The following is a 24,343-nucleotide window of genomic DNA, read 5'->3' on the forward strand; positions in this document are numbered from 1 at the left end:
AGTACATTTTATTCTGGGATAAAGAGTAGAGTCTATGATTGACTCAGTAACAAGGCAAACATTTAAATAGATGTGACCTGTGGAGAAGTGGAATTAGAAAAGACAGTGCAGTCCTCCCACCTCGGTCTTAATATATAAAAAGGACCGAGGTGGTCCATTATTATGGCACAATTTCAGTACACAATCTGCATCACCCACCCCCACCCCCCCCCCAAAATCTGTACTTCCCCACCCAACAGTAATACACTTCCCTGCGATGCGAGAATCAGAGAAAAACCAATCAATCTGGAAAATTCCTCTAACCTCCAAAGATGACCAAACAAGGTACAAGAGACCACTATAAGACATATGTTCCCCTGTACCCATCTAACTTCTACATGTAGTTCTACTGGCCAGGGTCAGGAATCCATCCTTTTGAATCTTTACAGTGAATACACTAACATTGAACAGCATTGAACCTGCTTCTCATCATGGTGTACACAAATTTGGCATATACCCTACCCAATTACATTGTACTATACTTAACTATATTAAAAGCCATCTGCCAGATACACCCCCACCCATCTAGAACTGTGATCTATTTTTCTCATCTACAGTCATTGCATCCCCACATACTTCTGTATCAAGCATGAACTTATGGATACTTCCCCTAAAACTTTCATCCAGAAAGATGAGTACCAATCCATGCAACACTCCAATAGTTACTGGCCTTCAGAGAATACTACCGCTGTCACTAACTACCTTCTGGCTACAAGCATACAAGTTCTTTATCTGGTCCTACACCTGCCCACTATTACTATAGGGCTCAACATTATTTAATAGCTAGGCTGCAAACAACCGATAACCATCCAAAGACCCCTGCTGGAAGTCTGCAATGCCGCGTGTGGATAAATAGTCTGTCAACATTATCGCAACTTATTCTTGAATAGAACCAGACTGCAGGCACCTTTAAAACTGTACCCCTGCATGACTTTTAGGAGAAAATGCAAAAAAAAAAATCCTTTGGTGCAAGGAGCGAGGAATCAGACAGTGGTGACAAGTCAAATATTTAAGGATACTGTCATGCTCAATAACAATGCACAACTGGCAAAATCAGTGTTGAGATTTTGCTCATTTATATAAGACGCTGAGGAAATTAAATGTACTTTGGGAATAGAAGGCAGTGAAAAAGGAGGTATTTTATGCAAAAGTAGGCTTGAAGAACCAAAAGGACACTCAAAGTCAATCTAAATTTAGCAGAAAGAATATGATTGGAGCAGTTCATCTGTACAATAGACTACTACTGACACAACAATTGTAGACTCATTTGAAACAAGTCATTAATATGGTTAAATATAATACAGCCAGCCATGTAAAATAATCGGGGGGGAGGAAGAGGAGGAAAAGGTTTGCAACATGATCTCAATTTGTTGCTGAAATGACAAACTTTGATCTAAGCCCATTGGATGTTTTTTTTCCACCTATCACTCATTTTATATTTTCCTGGACACTCAGGGTCTGCTAATAGCTATAAAGCATCACTCATAATAGCAGAAAGGCACAGGCAATCTAAACTATCCATCCCACAGTGCTGTTCCTGAGCGCACTCAGATTCCACCTTACAATGTACTCCCGCAATGCCTCAGTTATGTTAAACACATCGGTCAAAAACTGACAGCAACTGTGATGATCAAAGGTTAAACAGTACAGTATTACTCAAATCACCAACGAGGCTGCCAATTATACAGTCCATTCTGTATAGCTCTGCAGAGCTAGGGTAAACATTAACATTTATATGCAGCCACACATCAACAGTGTTCCAGTGAAATCCGAGTCTAGGTCCCATTAGCATTTACATAGTTCCAATTAAATTTTTAAAAAGATATAAATTATACACAAGTAAGATGCCTTGTTTTGTCTCCTATGTCACTTAACACAGGATTTCTAAATTAAAGGAATAAATATTTCAACAAACAGCAATAGGTTTTCACATTGCTTTTAATTACAAAAGTGCTGGTCTTCTATGGACATTTTACTTTGTATTTGGAGATCTTCAGTCAACCAAACTCAGGCGAGTGTGCATAATGCAAAGCTCACAATACACAGGAGAAATGCAAATTGTGACATAATATGTAGAAAAATCAATTAAGCCATTTTACATCAAATGGCAAAGAAAGTGAAGTGGAAATTTACAGGAATCACACATTCAATGCATTTGAAATTAGATCACAGACAGGTTGAAAACAATGCAAAGTCCCATTTAACAAAATAGGGCAACATGACAAGCCTTTAGGCCTGAACATGATACTTGTGGGCATTTCCAATACTTGTACTCCTCTGGCACAGTTAGTAAACATGCTATTTGCTTGCCACAGCTGAAAGCTGATCCCGGATTCGGCCGAGTCCATCCAACATTGTGTCCAGCTTTTCTTTACTTAGTTCAAGGGACACAGTGGAAATGATAGGTCCATCTCGGCAGACACTGATGTCATCCTGAATCTGAGAGGAAAGGCGCAATAGTTAGAAAAGGCGAGTAAAACTTTGCCAGCACGTGCAGATTACTGCAACATAAATCATTACATTTTACTTTCAACTTTATTTTAGTCACACACAGCACAATTTAACAAAGGTGTGCAATTTAACAAAGGACCTTTCTGCAGTTTTGGAATCCCAACAAACATGTAACTAGCTTTCCAAGGGACTGCACAATTACATCAAATTTAGTTTAGTTTAGAGATACAGCACTGAAACAGGCCCTTCGGCCCACCGAGTCTGTGCCGACCATCAACCACCCATTTATACTAATCCTACACTAATCCCATATTCCTACCAAACATCCCCACCTGTCCCTATATTTCCCTACCACCTACCTATACTAGTGGCAATTTATAATGGCCAATTTACCTATCAACCTGCAAGTCTTTTGGCTGTGGGAGGAAACCGGAGCACCCGGAGAAAACCCACGCAGACACAGGGAGAACTTGCAAACTCCACACAGGCAGTACCCAGAATTGAACCCAGGTCGCTGGAGCTGTGAGGCTGCAGTGCTAACCACTGCGCCGCCCTTTTCATGAACGAAATACATTTCATGAACGAAATCAATACTGCTCCATATCAACTGCTCAGTGATTTAACGCACACGTATGTTGCTGCTGTCTGTACCTGATATCTTTAATATTGACTAGTTTGTGAGATGAAATAGGGATAACCAGGGAATCATTTTTGTTTGAATTGGGATTCTATCCATGGGAAATGGGAAGGGGTGTGATCCACTAACATTCTGCTTAACCAGGTGCAGACGTGAAGCGGTTTCTGCTATTGGGATTCAGGTATGGTTATTTAATGTTGACTGCACCACATTTCTACTCCATATTGAATCTCATGGCCCCATAGTATTGAAACTTATTTGACAACCGTGTGCTGGTGTACTTAAGTCCTGAGGCAACAGGGTCAACCTGTCTTAATTAGGCAACAGCAGCAGTCTAGTATGACTGTCAGCAAGTATAACAGTGAATTTTAACATACCAACCAAAGTAACATTCCATACACGTCTAATGCAGAAGAAAAATTACTGAGCACAAGATTTCCTGATATACAGCAATTATTCCTCTATAAATTCACGACTGTTGGCTCAAAGCTATTAATCTTGCATTTGTGTCACCACACGTCAAGGATGAGGAATGCTCTTTCACGCAGCAAAGAAAATCACATCCTCATACTGAATAAAATCATTAACAAGAACTCTGCTGAATTGTGTTCTCCTTGAATTTGATTTTAAAATATACAGTGCACCCATACATTAGCAAACTTTACTGTTGCAAGTTCTGGACTTTTATAGGAATCTCCGATATTCACTTCTTTGTATCAATATTTGTAGGTTAAACTGAGGAATATTTTCATAAATTGTTCACATCCATTCACATCTTCCACAAGAAAACATTGTGGAAAAAGGCTATTCCATTAGATCAGGAAAATCTAATTTACTGCAAACTGCAGCCTGCCGAGGGACAGGTTCTGCAAAACCTCTTAAGGTTAAATTATACAAAACTCCAGAATCCTTAATTCTTCCTTTACATGACATTTCTATGATGCCAACAGCTCAGGACCATCATGTCCCACACAGAAGTCAACTGTACCACCTTTCCCCGCTTCTCCAGCCAGTGCTGATTCCAATGTTGAGAAAGTTTCAGAAGCAATGGCCATCCTTCAGTACATCATCTAAATGCCCACTGTTCATGGGTGAGTGCCAGCAGGACATTGGACTGTGGAAAGCCTCAGACCCAACCCTAATGCAGTTCTCATCCCATGTCCACAATCCCCACCCAGTAAGGGACAATGGATAACAATTAAGAGTAGGATTTGTCCCATCCTTCGCCCTTAAGGGACCCGAGGTAAATTTGCTAGAGCCTCTAATTCAGCAGAGGTCTGAAACTGAATCAATATATGCCCACTGCCTTTAGCCACAGTCAGTTAGAGGCATTTGAGGCAACCCATTTTTTCCACTAAGGTAATTGACTTGATCTCCTTACATCAAGCAGATCACTCGAGTTGTCTCCATAAGAACAGTTAGTCTGAGTCACAAGCCTGTACCTATAGGAACAGTGAAACTGTCTACTGTCTGGCTCCCACCAAGATCGGTGGAACTGTCTGCAGTCTGACCCCAATCTTACTTGAGCAGCTCTACCAGGAGTTATACCTGTACCCATATAGCTCTCCGAATCACAGAAACATGGAAGGCTTCCCACACTGAGCCGCAACTCCTAGAGAAGGTCTTACCAACTGGAACTTTGGGCAAGCTAGCATTTCCTCATCTCTGTGTATATTTATTCTCGTCTCAATTCTGTTCCTAACCAGGCATACAGTCCGCTCTTTCTGTAAAAAAAAAATGCACCAACTGACAATTGGTGTAACTCAAGAGATCTTCCTATATCTACTACTCTACATGCAACAGTGGAACTTCGTCTAATCTGAAGTTTGTCAATTTTGCACTCAGTTTAATTAATACGCTTGCAGCCACTGTTCTCAGATTTATAAAAACAGGAATATGTTGTTTCTCAAACTTCTTATATTCTGTTTCTTCCTATTTTCCCATTACCCACTTGCATTTTGCAGAAACTATTCATGAATGATACCGATCTCCAGTGGCACATAAAGGGAGAAAGAGCTCAACTTTTGCACCATTCTGGCTGCCATTGATTCGTCTGATTTTTCTGTCCCAAAAATATCCATTTTGCAGATATTTAAAATTTCTCCTTGTAAAGTTGTTGTCCCACTCAGGTGAGGGATGACTGGTACACAGTATAGATTAGAATACAATAAACTGGGAAACAGAGTCATGTGGTGCCACCAGTACTGAAGAGAAAGACCAAATTGAAACTCTGTCCTGTATCTGGGATGAGCCTGGTTGACACTGACCAACTGGTTCTATCACAGCATTGAAGCTGTTGTTCAAAAGATGTCGATTTATCCGCATTCTCAAAATGTTAGCAGCATGAGTCACACAGTGATACCTTCATCTGGAGCAGGCAAGTGGGCACTGCCATTCTGTTGATGTTATCAGAGGAGGTTTTGATATCTACTCTCCAATCCATGTCAATGAGATGGGGCAAGGAAACTATTGGGGAGAAAGAAGAAAACACAGTCTCAGCCTACTGGATAAGGAACTGGTATTATTAAGGTATCAATAACCAGTGGGGAAGAAATTAATATCTTAAGAATCACATCACATGCAATGGATGCACCTAATATACACTGATGAATATGGATAAAGAAACAGTTGTGCTTACTTTGGTTTGCAAGTGCTTCATTCCTCCAGGCAGCTCTGAAATAGACATTTGAAATTGATTTTCAGAGAATAAACAGCACCCATCTACCACCTGCCTGATCATACTACAAGATCAGACAGAACAGCACTTCAGACCATCACAGTACAGAAACAAGTGCAATGGTGCATCATCTTAATGAAGATTATTTTCTTTCAGGTGGGTAGTCTGCAGTTCCTGCACACACGCACACAATCTCCAAATCTCGTGATCCAGCATGGGTACATCGAGACTCTATCCTCTACTAAGGATCGTCTTAAACGATAGCGAGGTAGGCAGGCAGAGAGGTTTAGGGAGGGATTTCCAGAGCTTGGAACCAAGGCAGCTGAAGGAACGACTGCTAATGGTGGAGCAATTAAAATAAGGAATGCACAAGAAGCCAGAGTTGGTGGAGCGCAGAGATCTCAGAGGGTTGTAAGACTGCAGTAAGAGGGGCCAGACCATGGAGGGATTTGAAAACAATGATGAGAATTTTAAAATTGAAGCATTGCCAGACTGAGAACCAATGGAGGTCTGACAGGGCTAACAGGACTTGGTGCAAGTTAAGATATGGGCAATAGTTTTAGATAAGCTCAAGTTTACAGAAGGTGCAAGGTGAGAGGAGCACTGGAATAGTCAAGTCTAGAGGTAGAACATGAAACTAATTATTGTCCATGAATTTACAGTTAGCGGAAGTTGCACTTATCTGGACTGCAGTATTAAGAGGTACAGACTCTCTTGCCACTTTCAAGACTTGACAGCCCTTAATAATGCTTACTTAAACACAATGATCTCTCTGGTCTCCATATGTTAACTGTTCATGTTAATTTTACAGCTCATTATACAAACTAAGTGTCAAACATCAAAAGCTATTTATCAGATTACATTCATCCCAGACAAGAAAGAATTTGCATTTACTGTTTGATATTTCTTTGTCTCATTTGACAAGTGATTGTTCCCATTTTTTAAACACCTGGCATTTTAAAACACAATGTACTCACAAATTCCCCACAGATGCGCAAGTAAGAACAGAAAACCAAAGCAAGTGAAGCCAGAGGAGAGTTTGGATTGACTATCGTTTTCAAAAAGTGGACTCTTAGTTTTAACTGAGTCTTTAACTGAGTGAGACTTTAACTCCCAAGTGCAGCCGAGCAGACAGCAACACAGAGTGAGGAGAGGGTGGGGGGAGGTCCAAAAAAAAAACTTACATGTTTTCAAGAATTATTTTAGTTAACAAATTCTTCAGGTTTTGATGGAAGTTATCAGGAAAGAGTGGAAGAATCTCTTCAGCTGAAGTCAGTCCTTGGAATGCAACTTGTCGTGTGAAACTATGAAGGGAGCAAATCAACTGTAGGGAGAAAATTAATTGGAATAGAAATAAGGTATTTCTGCTCTGTCAAAAATCTTTTTTTCCCCTTACTGAGAGTATAAACCAAGCATTGTTGCATCAGACATGGGCAAACTTCTCCTTACTGCACCTGAAAAATCTACTTCAGTCAAGGGACTACATTTTGTGAAAAAAAAAGCAGAGACTCTCCCTTTAAACTATCTTTCCTTGTTAAGTCCAAGAGGCACAAACTATAGTGTAGCTGGAGCATAATGGGCTTAGTGATTCACTTCCATAACTGGTTGAACAACATCAAATTCAAGCTGGTTTCATTTCCTCTGCCAAAACTGCCCATTACTCTAGGATCATCTTGGAGATCAAAGATTTTTCCATAGACAACTTGCTAATTGTATAGTAATTGAGTATTTAATTGTACTAAGGTCGTGGATATTAACTAGGGATCCACTTTGGCTCAGATAAAAACAGGCTGAAAGTGTGGTTGTTCGTCATAGAGTTATGCAGCACAGAAACAGGCCTTTCGGCCCATTGTGTCTGTGCCGGCCGTCAAGCACCTAACTATTCTAATCTCATTTTCCAGCACTTGGCCCACAGCCTTCTATGCTATGGTGTTTCAAGTGCTCATCTAAATACTTCTTAAATGTTGTGAGGGTTCCTGCCTCTACCACCTCTTCAGGCAGTGCGTTCCAGATTCCAACCACCCTCTGGGTGAAAAAAATCTTTCCTCAAATCCCCTCTAAACCTCCTGCTCCTTACCTTAAATCTATGCCCCCTGGTTACTGACCCCTCCGCTAAAGGAAAAAGTTTCTTCCTATCTAACCTATCAATGCCCCTCATAATTTTGTATACCTCAATCAGCCTTCTCTGCTTTAAAGAAAACAACCCCAGCCTTTTCAGTCTCTCTTCACAGCTGAAATGCTCCAGCCCAGGCAACATCCTGGTGAATCTCCTCTCCCGTGCAATCACATCCTTCCCATAGGGTGGTGCCCAGAACTGTACACAGTACTCCAGCTGTGGCCTAACTAGCATTTTATACAGCTCCATCATAAGCTCCCTGCTCTTATATTCTATGCCTCGGTTAATAAAGGCAAGTATCCCATATCCTTTCCTAACCACCTTATCTACCTGTGCAGCTGCTTTCAGTGATCTATGGACAAGTACACCAAGATCCCTCTGACCCTCTGTACTTCCTAGGGTCCTACCATCCATTGTATATTCCCTTGCCTTGTTAGTCCTCCCAAAATGCATCAGCTCACACTTCTCATGATTAAATTTCATTTGCCACAGCTCCACCCATCTTACCAGCCCATCTATATCATCCGATAATCTAAGGCTTTCCTCCTCACTATTTACGACACCACCAATTTCCGTGTCATCTGCAAACTTACTGATCATACTTCCGATATTCCCGAAGTAATTAATGTACACTACAAACAGCAAGGATCCCAGCACCAATCACTGCGGTACACCACTGGTCACAGGCTTCCATTCGCAAAAACAACCCTCGACTATTACCCTCTGCCTCCTGCCACTAAGCTAATTTTGGATCCAAATTGCCCTGGATCCCATGGGCTCTTACCTTCTTCACCAATCTCCCATGCAGTACCTTAACAAAAGCCTTACTGAAGTCCATATAGACTACATCAACTGCTTTACCCTCATCTATACATTTCATCACCAGCTCAAAAAATTCAATCAAGTTAATCAGACACGATCTCCCCCTGACTAAGCCATGCTGATTATCCCTGATTAATCCCTGCTTCTCCAAGTGGAGATTAATCCTGTCCCTCAGAATTTTTTCCAATATTTTCCCTACCACTGATGTTAGATTCACCGGCCTGTAATTACCTGGTTTATCCCTGCTACCCTTCTTAAATAATGGTACCATATTCACTGTCCTCCAATCCTCTGGTACCTCTCCTGTGGCCAGAGGGGATTTGAAAATTTGTGTCAGTGGCCCTGTTATCTCCTCCCTTGCCTCACGTAACAGTCTGGGATACATCTCATCTGGGCCTGGGGATTTATCCACTTTTAAGCCTGCTAAAACAGCTAATACTTCCTCCCTTTCAATGCTAATTTGTTCAACTATATCGCAATCCCCCTCCCTGATCTCTACACCTACATCATCCTTCTCCATAGTGAACACAGATGAAAAGTAATAATTTGAAACCTCACCTATGTCCTCTGGCTCCACACACAGATTGCCACTTTAGTCCCTAATGGGCCCTACTCTTTCCCTGGTTATCCTCTTGCCTATAATATACTTATAAAACGCCTTGGGATTTTCCTTTATCTTGCCCGCCAGTGTTTTTTCATGTCCCTTCTTCGCTCTCCTAATTACTTTTTTTTTTAAGTACCCCCCTACACTTTCTATACTCCTCTAGTGCCTCCACTGTTTTCAGCGCTCTGAATCTGCCATAAGCCTCCTTTTTTAAAAAAAAACTGATCCAATCCTCCTTATCCCTTGACATCTAGGGTTCCCTGGACTTGTTGGTCCTATCCTTCACCTTAATAGGTACATGTTGGCTCTGAACTCTCACTATTTCCTCTTCAAATGACTCCCACTGATCTGATGTCGACTTTCCTACAAGTAGCTGCTCCCAGTCCACTTTGGCCAGATCCTGTTTTATCATCTTAAAATCGGCCTTCCCCCAATTCAGTACCTTTATTTTCGATCCATCTTTGTCCTTTTCCATAACTACCTTAAATCTTAGAGATACAGGTCACTATCCCCGAAATGTTCCCCCACTGACACCTCTACCACTTATCCGGCTTCATTCCCTAGGATTAGGTCCAGTACTGCCCCATCTCTTGTAGGACTTTCTACGTACTGGCTCAAAAGGCTCTCCTGTAACCATTTCAAGAATTCCGCCCCCTTTAAGCCTTTTGCACTAAGACTATCCCAGTTGATATCTGGGTAGTTGAAATCCCTTACTATTATTACCAATGAGTTATACAGTTCCAGCATAACCTCCCTGCTCTTACATTCTACACCTCGGCTAATAAAGGAAAGGATTCCATATGCCTTCTTAACCATGGTATCGATCAGTCCTGCTACCTTCAGGGATCTGTGAACATTCACTCCACGGTCCCTCACCTCCTCTACATTTCTCAGTATTTTCCCATTACTCATGTATCCCTTTGCCTTGTTTGACCTCCCCAAATGCATCACCTCACATTTCTCTGGGTTAAATTTCATTTGCCACTTTTTTGCCCATCTGACCAGACCATCAATATCTTCCTGCAGCCTAAAGTTATCCTCCTTGCTATCTACCACATGGCCAATTTTTGTGTAGGCCTGCAAACTTCTAGACCATGCCCCCTACATTTACATTCAAATCATTAATATATACCACAAAAAGCAGGGGACCCAGTACTGAGCCCTGCAGAACGTCACTGGAAACAGCCCTCCAGTCACAAAAACACTCGTCAACAATTACTCTTCGTTTCCTGCCACTGAGCCAATTTTGTATCCACCTTGCTGCATTTCTCTGGATCTCATGGGATTTTTTTTTTAAACCAGTCTGCCAAGTGGGAGCTTGTCAGAAGTATTGCTAAAATCCATGAAGACCACATCAACTGCACTACCCTCATCTATCTTCCTTGTTACTTCTTCAAAAAATTTGATCAAGTTGGTCAAACATGATCTGCCCTTAACAAATCCATGCTGACTATCCTTGATTAACCTGTGCCCAAGTGACAGTTTATCCTGTCTCTCAGAATAGATTCCAATAACTTGTCCACTGCTGAGGTTAGACTGTAATTATTCAGTCTATCCCTCGTCCCCTTTTTAAACAGAGGTACAACGTTAGCAGTTCTCCAATTCTCTGGCACCACAACTGTATCCAGTGAGGACTGGAAAATGATGGTCAGACCTTCTGCTATTTCATCTTTTGCTTCTTTTAACAGCCTAGGGTGCATTTCATCCGGCCATGGTGATTTATCAACTTTCAAGGATGCTAATCCCATTAATGTTTCCTCTCTCCCTAGCACATCCAATAATTCACACTCCTCCTCAACTACAATATCTGCATCGTCCCCTCTTTTGTGAAGACAGACACAGAGTATGCATTAAGAACAATACCAATATCTTCTGCTCCGACACATAGGTTACCTTTTTGGTCTTTTATGGTCCCTACTCTCTCCTTAGTTATCCTCTTACTCTTAATGTATTGATTAAATATCTTTGGGTTCACCTTGATTTTGTTTGCCAATATTCTTTCATGCCCTCTCTTTGCTTTCCTAATCTCCATTTTGATTTCACCCCTCCACTTCTATACTCCTCTCAGCTTTCTGTAGTATTGAGTTTTCTGTGTCAGACATAAGCTTTCCTTTTCTGCCTTATCTTACCTGGTAAGCTCCTTGACATCCATGAGGCTCTACATTTGGTCGTCTCAGCCTTTTTTTTTGTGGGAACATGTTTACTCTGAACGCCTTGAATCTCCCCTTTGAATGCCTCCTACTGCTCTGACACTGAATTACCTGCAAGTAGCTGTTTCCAGTCCACTTTTGCTAAATCACTCCTCAGTTTAGTAAAATTGGCTTTGCCCCAATTGAGAACTCTACCTCCTGTTCTATCTCTGTCCTTTTCCATAATTATGTTAAAACTGACTGAATTATGATCAAGGCCCTTAAGTAGCCAATTAACTGTCACTTAAGGCCTCCTCCTGCTGCTGCTGGTATTTTACCAGCGGCAGGCGGGTGGCTCAGGCCCTCCAGGAGGCAAAGTAAAACCTGGCGGGACCCTCGTGATTGGACACCCTGTGCCCCACAGAGGGGACCCCCCCATGGCCCAACCGCCCCCACTACACAACACTCCCCCACCACCCCCCCACTCCCTACCTAGTGGGAACCCGGCCGATTGGCCCCGACAAGGCCCCAGACACTTACTGCGTTTCCTGGGCCAAGGCCAATTAAGGGCCTGGAGAGTGTAAAATCCTTGTATGGCTCCCTGCCCAGTGCAAAATTCCAGCCCACTTGTTCAGCTGCCTCTGATGCTTCCCCTCATTCCCAACCCAAATCTCCCCTCAGGCCCCCTCCTACCCTAACCCTTATCTCCACTACTCTTTTGCCTCTCCCCCATCCTCCTTTACGTCCTCACACTCATCTCATCCTTGAAACCCACCTCCTGCTCCTTCGACGCCATTCCTCTAAACTCCTGACAACTTCTCTTCCCTGGCTCCCATGCCAGCTGAAATTGTAAGTAGTTCCTCCTATTCATCCATTGTCACCCTTTCTTTCAAAACTTTCATCCCCTTCTTAAGCCCAAACTCGACCCATTCCCTATATTTCCCTACCACCTACCTATACTAGGGGCAATTGCTAATGGCCAATTTACCTATCAACCTGCAAGTCTTTGGCATGTGGGAGGAAAACGGAGCACGCGGAGGAAACCCACGCAGACACAGGGAGAACTTGCAAACTCCACACAGGCAGTACCCAGAATTGAACCCGGGTCGCTGTAGCTGTGAGGCTGCGGTGCTAACCACTGCGCCACTACTTTATTTGCTAAATTTACAAAAATGCATGGATTTACTTTTTAGATGCAGTTAAGGCTATAGAATATATTAAACACATAATTACAAGACACACACTCAAGTTTTCTCTTACCTGCTTTGCCTCCTCGGGAGTCACTGATAAGCTTTTGACAGTGCTGTCAACTAAACTGACTGAGTTGGTCGCTGAAAAGGAAAAGCATTCCTGACATAACTGCCTCACCACATCCTTTGAAGGAGCCTGAAAGACAGAAATTCAAACCCGTGATCACCAATAATATGCATTTCTACAAAGCACCCTTAACACAATATATCTCGTAGAGTTACATTGAGATGAGGCCATGTGGACTGGCAAGGATTTTAACCTCGATGCACTAGAGACAGAGAGACACTGTAGGTCTATGAGAGCAAGGTCAATGGGCAAGTGGAATGTAGTGTAGGACAAGATGCAGGTGGTGGATTAATAGACAAGGTGGACTCATGGAGAATAGGGATTGGGAGGCTAGTGAGTAGGCACAGGGGCTAGAGGTGGGAAACAAAGAAAGTGGAAGGAACTTGTTTTTGAGGCGGGGGGGGGGGGGGTGAGGTGGGGGGAGAGGGGGCTGGAGATCTAACAACTTGTATTTCTGTGACACCTTTCGTGTAACAAAACTACCCGAGGTGCTTCATCGGAGCACTAAAAAGCAAAAATCTCTCACTGAACCACCTAAATCAATATTAGGGCAGATGGCCAAAAGCTTGGCGAAAGAGGTAGATTTGAAGGAGCCTTCAAGGAGGAAAGAGAGGCAAAGAAGTGAAGAGGTTTAGGGAGGGAATCCCACAGCTTGGGGCCTAGGCAGCTAAAGACATGGCCACCAATGGTGGAAGGATTAAAATCAGGGATGCTGAACAGATCAGAATTAGGGGAGTGCAGATATCAGAGATTTGTGGGGCCAGAGAAGTTAACAGATAGAGAAAGGCCAGGCTATGGAGGAATTTGAAAAAAAGGATGAGAATTTTAAAATCGTGGTGTTGTTTAACCACTTGCCAATGTAGGTCAGTGAGCACAGGGGTGATAGGTGAATGGGACTTGATGTGAGTAAGGACACAGGCAGCAGACGTTTGGAAGGCCTCAAATTTAAGGAGGGTAGAATGTAGGAGGCTGGCCAGGATGCATGGAATATTCAAGTCTGGAGGTAGCAAAGGCATGGATGAGGGTCTCAGCAGCCGATAAGCTGAGGCAGGGGTGAAGTCAGGAAACGTTAGGAGGTGGAAATAGGTGGTCTTGGTAATGGCACAGATACGCGGTTGGAAGCTCAACTTGGGCTCAAATAAGACACTGAGTTTGCAAACAGACTATTTCAGCCTCATTCAGTTACCAGGGAGAGGGGTGGAGTCAATATTTAGGGATCAGAGTTTGTAACAGTTGCTTTGATTTTCCTAATATTTAGCTGGAGGAAATTTCGACTCATCCAGTACTGGACGTCAGGCAAGCAATCTGATAACAGTGCAGGAGTCAAGAGAAGAGGTGGTGAGACAGAGCTGGGTGTCAATGATGAAAGCGAAAGCTATTGCTGTGGTATTTGGAAAATGTCACTGACAGCCAGCATGTAGTTGAGAAATAGGAAGACCCCCCAAGGACAGATCCTTGGGGGACACCAGAGGTAACAGTGCAGGAGTGGGAAGAGAAGCCATTGCAAGTGACACTCTAGCTATGATCACATAAGGCGAGTAGTCCCACATAGCTGGGTGAGGGTGAAATGACACTGGAGGAGGATGGTGTGGTCAACCTTATCAAATGATGCAAAGAGGTTGAGAAAGGGCAGCTTTCCTTTCTCACAGTTATATCTAAGTCACAAATGACATCCCATAAGAGGTGTTTCAGTACTGTGGCAGGGGCAAAAATCTGATTGCATCTGTGTACCTCCATAGGTCATGCACTTCAAAACTCAACTCTAGATCAAACAGGTTTCACACACTGAGGTAACAAAGAGTTTCGTTCCATTTGAGCAAGTAATCTAGGAACAGGATGGGGTTAATGGCATAAGAACAGAGGTTTGGTACGGTCTGAATAAGATGGCTTTGAGCAAATTCTGGTTCATCCACAGTTAGTCGGACAGCTTGTTCTGGTTGTGAGGTGGATGGAAAAGGTAGAACTGGGCATTATCAGAATACAAGTGCAATATTATCCTGTACTAAAAATACCACCGAGGGCAGCATACAGATCAAGAGGAGATGGGGAGGTCATGTATTGATCCACGAGTAGCTCAAGGAGAAGCTTCTGAGATGCCCTGGCTTCACTGGAACAGTAGCAGATCAAGAAAGGGCAGTCCCATGGAGCTGGACCACAGAGGAAAGGCAGTGAGGGATAAGGCTTGATTCACAACGTGGATATCAAGGAAGGCTCGAAGGGGAAAGGTGTGATTGTAACGGCCAGTGCACAGTGTTGTGACTGTGAATGGGGCAGAAAATGGGCTGCAGAGCGTCAAAGAGGAAGTGTTAGGTGAGGTGGGCACAAAGCTGGGAGTCAATTACACACTGATGCATCTTAGAGACAAAGGGAGGTTAGATGTAAGGCTGTGTGGGATTGGAATTCCTCCCCCCGCAATTGGACTTTGGGGAGTATGGGGAAGGAACCCCAACCCCCACGGACATTAGTACTGTGAATAAGAGCCAAACCTCAACACAAAGCACACTGAGATAGGCTGCATTCCAATGAGTCAATTTTCAAACATCCCAACATCACAACAGAACTGATATTGTTAAAGGACCGGAATTTGGGACATTATCATACAGCATAACTGTCATCATGTTAAGTGATTGGGGAGGCCACTGTTACAACTAACTGGCCCCAGAGCACAGCATTCACTCCTGTCAAGACAGGAGAGAAATCTCTGACACTTCCGTAGAACATAGAACAGTACAGCACAGTACAGGTCCTTCGGCCCAAGATGTTGTGCCGAACCTTTAACCAACTCTAAGATCAAACTAACTACCTACCCTTCATTCTACCATCACCCATGTACCTATCCAAGAGTCGCTTAAATGTCCCGAATGTATCTGCTTCTACTACCACCGCTGGCAGCGCATTCCACACACCCACCACTCTCTGTGTAAAGAACCGACCTCTGACATCTCCCCGAAACCTTCCTCCAATCACCTTAAAATTATGCCCCCTGGTGATAGCCCTTTCCACCCTGGGAAAAAGTCTCTGGCTATCCACTCTATCTATGCCTCTCATCATCTTGTACCCCTCTATCAAGTCACCTCTCATCCTTCTTCGCTCCAATGAGAAAAGCCCTAGCTCCCTCAATCTTTCTTCGTAGGACATGCCCTCCAGTCCAGGCAGCATCCTGGTAAAGCTCCTCTATACCCTCTCTAAAGCTTCCACATCCTTCCTATAATGAAGCGACCAGAACTGAACACAATATTCCAGGTGTGGTCGAACCAGGGCCTTATAGAGCTGCAGCATAACCTCGCGGCTCTTAAACTCAATCCCCCTGTTAATGAAAGCCAACACACCATACGCCTTCTTAACAACCCTATCAACTTGGGTGGCAACTTTGAGCGATCTATGGACATGGACCCCAAGATCCCTCTGTTCCTCCACACTACCAAGAATCCTGTCTTTAAGCCTGTATTCCGCATTCAAATTCGACCTTCCAAAATGAATCACTTCACACTTTTCCAGGTTGAACTCCATCTGCCACTTCTCAGCCCAGCTCTGCATCCTGTCAATGTCCCGTTGCAACCTACAACAGCCTTCCACACTATCCACAACTCCAGCAACCTTCGTGTCATCAGCAAACTTGCTAACCCAGCCTTCCACTTCCTCATCCAAGTCATTTATAAAAATCACAAAGAGCAGAGGTCCCAGAACAGATCCTTATGGAACACCACTGGTCACCGAGCTCCATGCTGAATACTTTCCATCTACTACCACCCTCTGACTTCTATGGGCCAGCCAATTTTGTATCCAGACAGCCAACTTTCCCTGAATCCCATGCCTCCTTACTTTCTGAATGAGCCTACCATGGGGAACCTTATCAAACGCCTTGCTAAAATCCATATACACCACATCCACTGCTCTTCCTTCATCAATGTGTTTTGTCACATCTTCAAAGAATTCAATAAGGCTTGTGAGGCATGACCTGCCCCTCACAAAGCCATGCTGACTGTCTCTAATCAAACTATGCTTTTCCAAATAATTATAAATCCTGTCTCTCAGAATCCTCTCCAATAATTTGCCCACTACCGACGTAAGACTGACTGGTCTATAATTCCCAGGGTTATCCCTATTCCCTTTCTTGAACAAGAGAACAACATTTGCCACCCTCCAATCATCCGGTACTACTCCAGTGGACAGTGAAGACGCAAAGATCATCGCCAAAGGCGCAGCAATCTCTTCCCTTGCTTCCCCGTAATATCCTTGGGTACATCCCGTCTGGCCCCGGGGACTTAGCTGTCTTCATATCATTCAAAATATCCAGCACATCCTCCCTCTTAACCTCAACCTGTTCGAGCATATCACCCTGTTCCACGCTGTCCTCACAAACGACCAGGTCCCTCTCACTAGTGAATACTGAAGCAAAGTATGCATTTAGGACCTCCCCTACCTCCTCCGACTCCAGGCACAAGTTCCCTCCACTATCCCTGATCGGCCCTACCCTCACTCTGGCCATCCTCTTGTTCCTCACATAAGTGTAGAACGCCTTGGGATTTTACTTAATCCTACCCGCCAAGACTTTTTCATGTCCCCTTCTAGCTCTCCTAAGTCCATTCTTCGGTTCCTTCCTGGCTACCTTGTAACCCTCTAGAGTCCTGTCTGATCCTTGCTTCCTCAACTTTAAGTAAGCTTCCTTCTTCCTCTTGACTAGCTGTTCCACATCTCGTCATCCAAGGTTCCTTCACCCTACCATCCCTTCCCTGCCTCATCGGGACAAACCTATCCAGCAGTTGCAGCAAGTGCTCCCTAAACAACCTCCACATTTCTGTCGTGCATTTCCCCGAGAACATCTGTTCCCAATTTATGCTCCCCAGTTCCTGCCTAATAGCATTGTAATTCCCCTCCCCCAATTAAATATTTTCCCATCCCGTCTGCTCCTGTCCCTCTCCATGGCTATAGTAAAGGTCAGGGAGTTGTGATCACTATCACCGAAATGCTCTCCCACCGAGAGATCTGCCACCTGGCCTGGTTCGTTGTCAAGCACCAGGTCCAACATAGTCTCCCCTCTAGTCGGCCTATCTACATATTGAGTCAGGAAACCTTCTTGGACACACCTGACAAAAACTGCTCCATCCAATCTATTTGCACTAAGGAGGTTCCAATCAATATTAGGGAAGTTGAAGTCACCCATGACAACAACCCTGTTACTTCTGCACCTTTCCAAAATCTGCCTCCCAACCTGTTCCTCCATGTCTCTGTTGCTATTGGGGGGGTCAGAAGAAAACTCCCAACAAAGTGACTGCTCCTTTCCTGTTTCTGACTTCCACCCATAATGACTCAGTAGACAAACCCTCCTCGACGACCTCCCTTTCTGCAGCTGTGATACTGTCCCTGATTAGTAATGCCACTCCCCCACCTCTTTTACCTCCCTCCCTATTCCTTTTGAAACATCTAAACCCCGGAAATCCAACATCCATTCCTGCCCCTGTGATATCCACGTCTCTGTAATGGCCACAACATCATAGCTCCAAGTACTGATCCATGCTCTAAGTTCATCACCCTTATCCCTGACACTTCTTGAGTTAAAATAGACACACTTCAGCCCATCATACTGGCTGCAACTTTGCCCTGTCAACTGTCTAACCTTCCTCACAGACTCTCTGCACTCGGTATCTGCCTGTTCAACAGCTACCCCATCCACTGATCCGTAGCTCCTGTTCCCATCCCCCTGCCAAACTAGTTTAAACCCTCCTGAAGAGCTCTAGCAAACCTCCCAGGATATTGGTGCCCCTCCAGTTCAGATGCAACCCGTCCTTCTTGTACAGGTCCCACCTTCCCCAGAAGGTATCCCAATGATCCACATATCTGAATCCTTCCCTCCTACACCAGGTCTGTAGCCACGTGTTCAGCTGCCTGTTTCTAGCCTCACTAGCACGTGGCACCGGTAACAATCCTGAGATTACTACTCTGCTCGTCCTGCCTTTCAGCTTCCAACCTAACTCCCTATATTCGCTTTTCAGGTCCTCATCCCTTTTCCTAGCTATGTCATTGGTACCGATATGTACCACGACCTCTGGCTCCTTCCCCTTAAGAATCCTGTGGACTCGATCCGAGACATCCCTGACCCTGGCACCCAGGAGGCAACATACCGCCCGGGAGTCTCGTTCGCGACCACAGAATCTCCTGCCTGTTCCTCTAACCATTGAATCTCCTATCACTATCGCTCTCCTATTCTCCCCCCTTCCCTTCTGAGCCACTGAGCCAGGCTCAGTGCCAGAGACCTGGCCACTGTGGCTTTCATCTGGTAGGTCGTCCACCCCAACCGTATCCAAAACGGTATACGTATTATTGAAGGGAACGGCCACAGGGGATCCCTGCACTGTGCGCCTATTCCCTTTCCCTCCCCTGATGGTCATCCAGCTACCTTTATCCTGTAACTTAGGTGTCACTACTTCCCTATAACTGCTCGCTATCACCCCCTCAGCATCCTGAATGATCCGAAGTTCATCCAGCTCCAGTTCCCTAACGCGGTCTGCGAGGAGCTGGAGTTGGGTGCACTTCTCACAGGTGAAGTCAGCAGGGACACAAGTGGTGACCCTCACCTCTCACATCCTGCAAGAGGAGCATGCAACTGCCCTAGCTTCCATCCCCTCTGCACTAAATTGACAACAGAGAATAAAAACAAATAAAGGAAAACCTTACCTCACCAAACCCTCCACACAAGAGTCCTTTTTTTTTTGGTTTGAGGAGGAGGATGGGTGGGAGACACTACACGTGTAGTGTTTCGGGTTTAGCCACTGCCCGAATATATAGGTTTACTTACCCAGCAGTCCCCTTGTCCGCCGAAACAAAAGGTAAGTTATTTTAAACTGAAACTCACCTTCCCAGCTGACACCTCGCTCGCACTATCGCTGCTTCAGAAAAAGCTGCTGCAACAAAAGGTAAGTTATTTTAAACTGCCCAAATATATAGGTTTACTTACCCAGCAGTCCCCTTGTCCGCCGAAACAAAAGGTAAGTTATTTTAAACTGAAACTCACCTTCCCTTCCCTTCCTCGACTTCTCTGTCTCCATCTCTGGGGATAGGTTGTTTACTAATATCCATTATAAGCCCACCGACTCCCACAGCTACCTCGACTACACTTCTTCGCACCCTACCTCCTGTAAGGACTCCATTCCATTCTCCCAGTTTCTCCGTCTCCGACGCATCTGGTCTGATGATGCTACCTTCCATGACGGTGCTTCTGATATGACCTCCTTTTTCCTCAACCGAGGATTCCCCCCCACTGTTGTTGACAGGGCCCTCAATTGTGTCCGGCCCATTTACCTCCTCTCTCCTCACTATCCCAGGCCCCAAACACTTCTTTCAATGTAGTATACTGTACTCGCTGCTCACAATGTGGTCTCCTCTACATTGGGGAGACCAAGCGCAGACTGGGTGACCGCTTTGTAGAACACCTCCGCTCAGTCCACAAGCAGGACCCTGAGCTTCCGGTTGCTTGCCATTTCAACACTCCCCCCTGCTCTCATGCTCACATCTCTGTCCTGGGATTGCTGCAGTGTTCCAGTGAACATCAACGCAAGCTCGAGGAACAGCATCTCATTTACCAATTAGGCACACTACAGCCTGCCGAACTGAACATTGAGTTCAATCATTTCAGAGCACGACGGACCCCCCATTTTACTTTTATTTTTAGTTATTTTTTCTTTTTTTCTTAACATTTTTTACAACTTTTTTTTTCATGTTAATTTCATTTCATCTTAGTTTGTTCAGTTTGCTTACCCACTGTTTTTTTTGCATGTTTGTACTTGCTGCTGTTCAACCTTCAGTCCGTTAACACCCTATTTGTACTAATGCTTTGTCTTTCAACACACCATTAACATATTGTTTGCCTTTGCTCCATGACCTTTTGGTCAGCTATGTGGCCTTGTCCAATCTACATCTTCTCCTTTGTTATCTCTTGCCCCATTCCCACTTCACTTGCTTATAACCTTTGACATTTCTAATATTTGCTAGTTCCGAAGAAGGGTCACTGACCCGAAACGTTAACTCTGCTTCTCTTTTCACAGATGCTGCCAGACCTGCTGAGTGGTTCCAGCATTTCTTGTTTCTATTTCAGATTTCCAGCATCCGCAGTATTTTGCTTTTATATTAGAGAAACCTCTTTCATGGATATTAGCTTTGGAGCCCGGGTTACCTCACCTTGGTGGAGTTCATTGTTCTCGGCCAGGGAAAACACATCAACACTAAACGGATCTGTTTGGACCAGACAGGTAACAGAGGAAAGAGATTAAAAGGTGCTAAGTGCTGACCATCTAGCAGAATGGCTTCCGGAGATATGTTCAGGATATTTTCGATAAGGATCATCATAAAAAGGACAAGATCGAAGGATTTGACACTGCAGTTATGTGAAGGACGGGGACTGGTCATCTCAGGTCCAGGCCTACAATCAACATTGGTAATGACCAGCTGTGAGGGTGATTGTAAGTTTCTCAGTCAAATCGTGAAGGAGTTTGTTCTGTGGGGGCTGCAGTCGAGAAGGAGGGTCAGGAACGGACAACCTGGCTCGTGGACCTACAATTCTCACCAGAAGGACCAACTGCGTGGAGGATTGTAAGTTAGCAGCCAAATGAAAGGGGTATTTGGGGCCGAGAGTTATAAAAGAATTTTAAGTGTAGCAACCAAATCCTGGGAGGGTTTGGATTTTGAATTGACTGAATATGGGGCAGAAATGTGGTGTTTTGCCTGTGGTTTTTTTCCGAAAAGGTTTATTTTATAAGTCATGGGGACTTGTGTGTTTGGTTGAGCACTGAGGTTAAATCGCGGCGGGATTTAAATCGGACGAACCAATCAAGGTGTGTGGTGTCCTTTAAATTAGTTTAGAGGTCTTTGTAGCAGGGTGTTAGGAGGGTTTTTGCGTTTTCTTAAATAAACAAATTTGTGGTTCAGCCTCACCCTATGTCGTGTGCAATTTTGTTCTTGTAATTCCCAAAGTCCAAGAACTGTAGTAAGAGGGTACGGGAACGGAACCCCTTACAGCTGTAACTGGAGAGCAGATCGTTCAAAGGGGAGTTAACCTCCAACAGGAGGTGAGTGTTGGATCCACTGTGTAGGAGATGCTGCTTGTGATACACTAAAGCACCTACATACTCTGGAAGCTCCATCTGAATTGCTTACAGTTATAATATAATCTAGAATAAATACCAACATATATGATGGTTATTTTTCCTGTTACAGGAAAGTGGAACAGGGATCCTAGCTACTCTCATAGGAGTGAAAAATGAAATATACTTGACAAAGGGCACAAGCACTCAGTGAAGAGCCTCCCATCCCAAGTACTGAAATGCACAAGACTTAAATGTTACTGTCCCAAGCATCAACAACATTGTGCACGAAAACAGAGGTCTCACTGACATAAATGTAACTTGGGAGACTGAGTGACTACACTTCCTTTATTTCACTGGGAACTGTGCAGCAAAGGCAATCAGGGCGACAAAAGACAGTTGGGAGCCTTGCCAACAGAAGGTTTTATTTAGATAAAAACATGGCATTGTGTAAATCTTCTCATTTGAATGGAGCTGAGGTTACTCGCCCAGTGACACGTGAATCAATGAAACCGCAGTCCTTTAAAAAGGACATTAAATTAGGCATAAAGTAATTTCTAGTCATAAAACTTTAAAAGATCCATATCACAGAAGAACTGTGGAATGACCTTCCAAATAGAGCAAAGGCAAAAAGTCCTGGAATTGTTTAGAAAACAACTGTCATGACAGAAAGTCAGGACTTCAACTTATATCGCACCTTTCATTTTCAGGACCAATCCAAAGTGCTGCACAGCCAATGAAACACTTAGCAGTGGAGTCAATATTACAACAGAAGCAAATATGACAGTCAATATGCACACAGCGAGGGCCCGGAAAACAGCAATTAGATAAATGACTGGGTAGTCAGTTGAGAGATAAATGTTGGCCAGGACACTGGGAGAATTTCCCTGCTCTCATAGTACCATGGAATATTTTCCATTCACTTCAGAATGCAGACAGGCCTCGGGTTAATGTCTCACCCAGGGCAGTGAGACAGTCCAGTGTCTAGATTATGGATTCAACACTCTGAGTGCAGTCTAAACCCACAACCTTCTGGCTCAGAAGTGATGGTATAACCATATCAAGGCTGACAATGAAGCTACAGCAGGAGAAATGTTAGGATATCTCTGGATGGAGATGGGTTAAATTGCCTTCCTCAGCTGTAATTACCTTGTGACCCATTAATTGAAGAGACAGGTTCCTTACAGAAAGGCATATACTGCAAGTCTCTTAACTCAGATTGACAACCAATGAGCTCAAGTTCAATATTTTTAGACATTCAGGAACAAACTTTAAAGGAGCATCACCTCCAACAACATAAGAAATAGGAGCTGGAGTAGGTCATTTGGCCCTTCAAGTCTGCACCGCTGCTCAATAAGATCATGATTGATCTTCTATCTCAACTTCCCACACTATCCCCAAACCCCTTAATTCCCTTAGTACCCAAAAATCTATCGACCTCTCTTGAATATACTCAACGATTGAGCATCCACAACCCTCTGGGGTAGAGAATTCCAAAGATTCACAACCCTTTGAGTGAAGGCATTTCTCCTCATCTCTGTCCTAAATGATCGACCCCTTATTCTGAAACTGTGAACCCATGTTCTAGATTTCCCAGCAAGGGGAAACACTTTCTCTGCATTTACCCTGCTAAGCCCCTTAAGAATTTTATATGTTTCATTTAGATCACTTCTCATTCTTCGAAACTCCAGGGAATATAGGCCTTGTTTACTCAATCTTTCCTCATAGGACAATCCCCTCATCCCAGTATAGTTCCCAGTTTTCTCTCTTCCTTCCTTCTTAGAAGAGCGGGGTTACAATTGCGACCTTCCAATTCTTGGGAACTGTTCTAGAATCTAAGGAATTCTGGAAGATCAAAACAAGTGCATCCACTATCTCTGCAGCTACCTCTTTTAAAACCATAGGATGCAGGTTGGCATGTCCAGGGGATCTGTTGCCACTTAGTCCCATTGATTGTTCCAGTACTTTTTTTTTTAAGTTCCTCATTCTCGCTAGACTGGAAAGTTTTTTTGCGTCTTCTATCATGAAGACAGAAGCAAAGTATTTAATATCTCTGCCATTTCCTTATTCCCCATTATAACGCTCCTAATGGGCCCATGCTTACTTTCATTAATCTCTTCCCATTTATGTACCCATAGAAAATGTTTACAATCTGTTTTTATGTCCCTTGCTAGTCTCTCATATTCTCTTTCCTTCTCAATTTCTTGGCCCTTCTTTGCTAAATTCTAAAATCCTCCCAGTGCTCAGGCTTGCTACTCTTACAGGCAACATTATAAGCCTTTTTTTAAAATCAACTACCGTTATCTCCTCTTTAACCCTCCAAGATATCTCTACTCCTCTAATTCTGGCCACGTGCATCTCCGACTTAATTGCCCCACCATTGGTGGCCGTGCCTTCAGTTGCCTAGGTCCTAAGCTCTGGAATACCCTCCTTTCACCTGACCACCTCACTTTCCTCCTTTAAGACAAACCTTA

General features: G+C 43.9%; 1 protein-coding gene across 1 annotated transcript in view; it reads right to left on the bottom strand.

The window, feature by feature from the left end:
• Window positions 1-1,959: 1,959 nt before the first annotated feature.
• commd9 (COMM domain containing 9) overlaps window positions 1,960-24,343 on the bottom strand; it is a 34,993-nt gene continuing 12,609 nt past the window's right edge. The window contains exons 2-6 of the mRNA XM_068046820.1: window positions 12,736-12,861; window positions 6,989-7,128; window positions 5,766-5,800; window positions 5,490-5,593; window positions 1,960-2,478 (exon numbers count right to left, since the gene is read on the bottom strand). Coding sequence (XP_067902921.1) covers window positions 2,338-2,478; window positions 5,490-5,593; window positions 5,766-5,800; window positions 6,989-7,128; window positions 12,736-12,861 — 546 coding nt within the window. The 3' untranslated portion in view covers window positions 1,960-2,337. The remainder of the gene's footprint in view (window positions 2,479-5,489; window positions 5,594-5,765; window positions 5,801-6,988; window positions 7,129-12,735; window positions 12,862-24,343) is intronic.

This window comes from Heterodontus francisci, chromosome 14 (assembly GCF_036365525.1).
Source record: "Heterodontus francisci isolate sHetFra1 chromosome 14, sHetFra1.hap1, whole genome shotgun sequence".
NCBI classification, from domain to species: Eukaryota; Metazoa; Chordata; class Chondrichthyes; order Heterodontiformes; family Heterodontidae; genus Heterodontus; species Heterodontus francisci.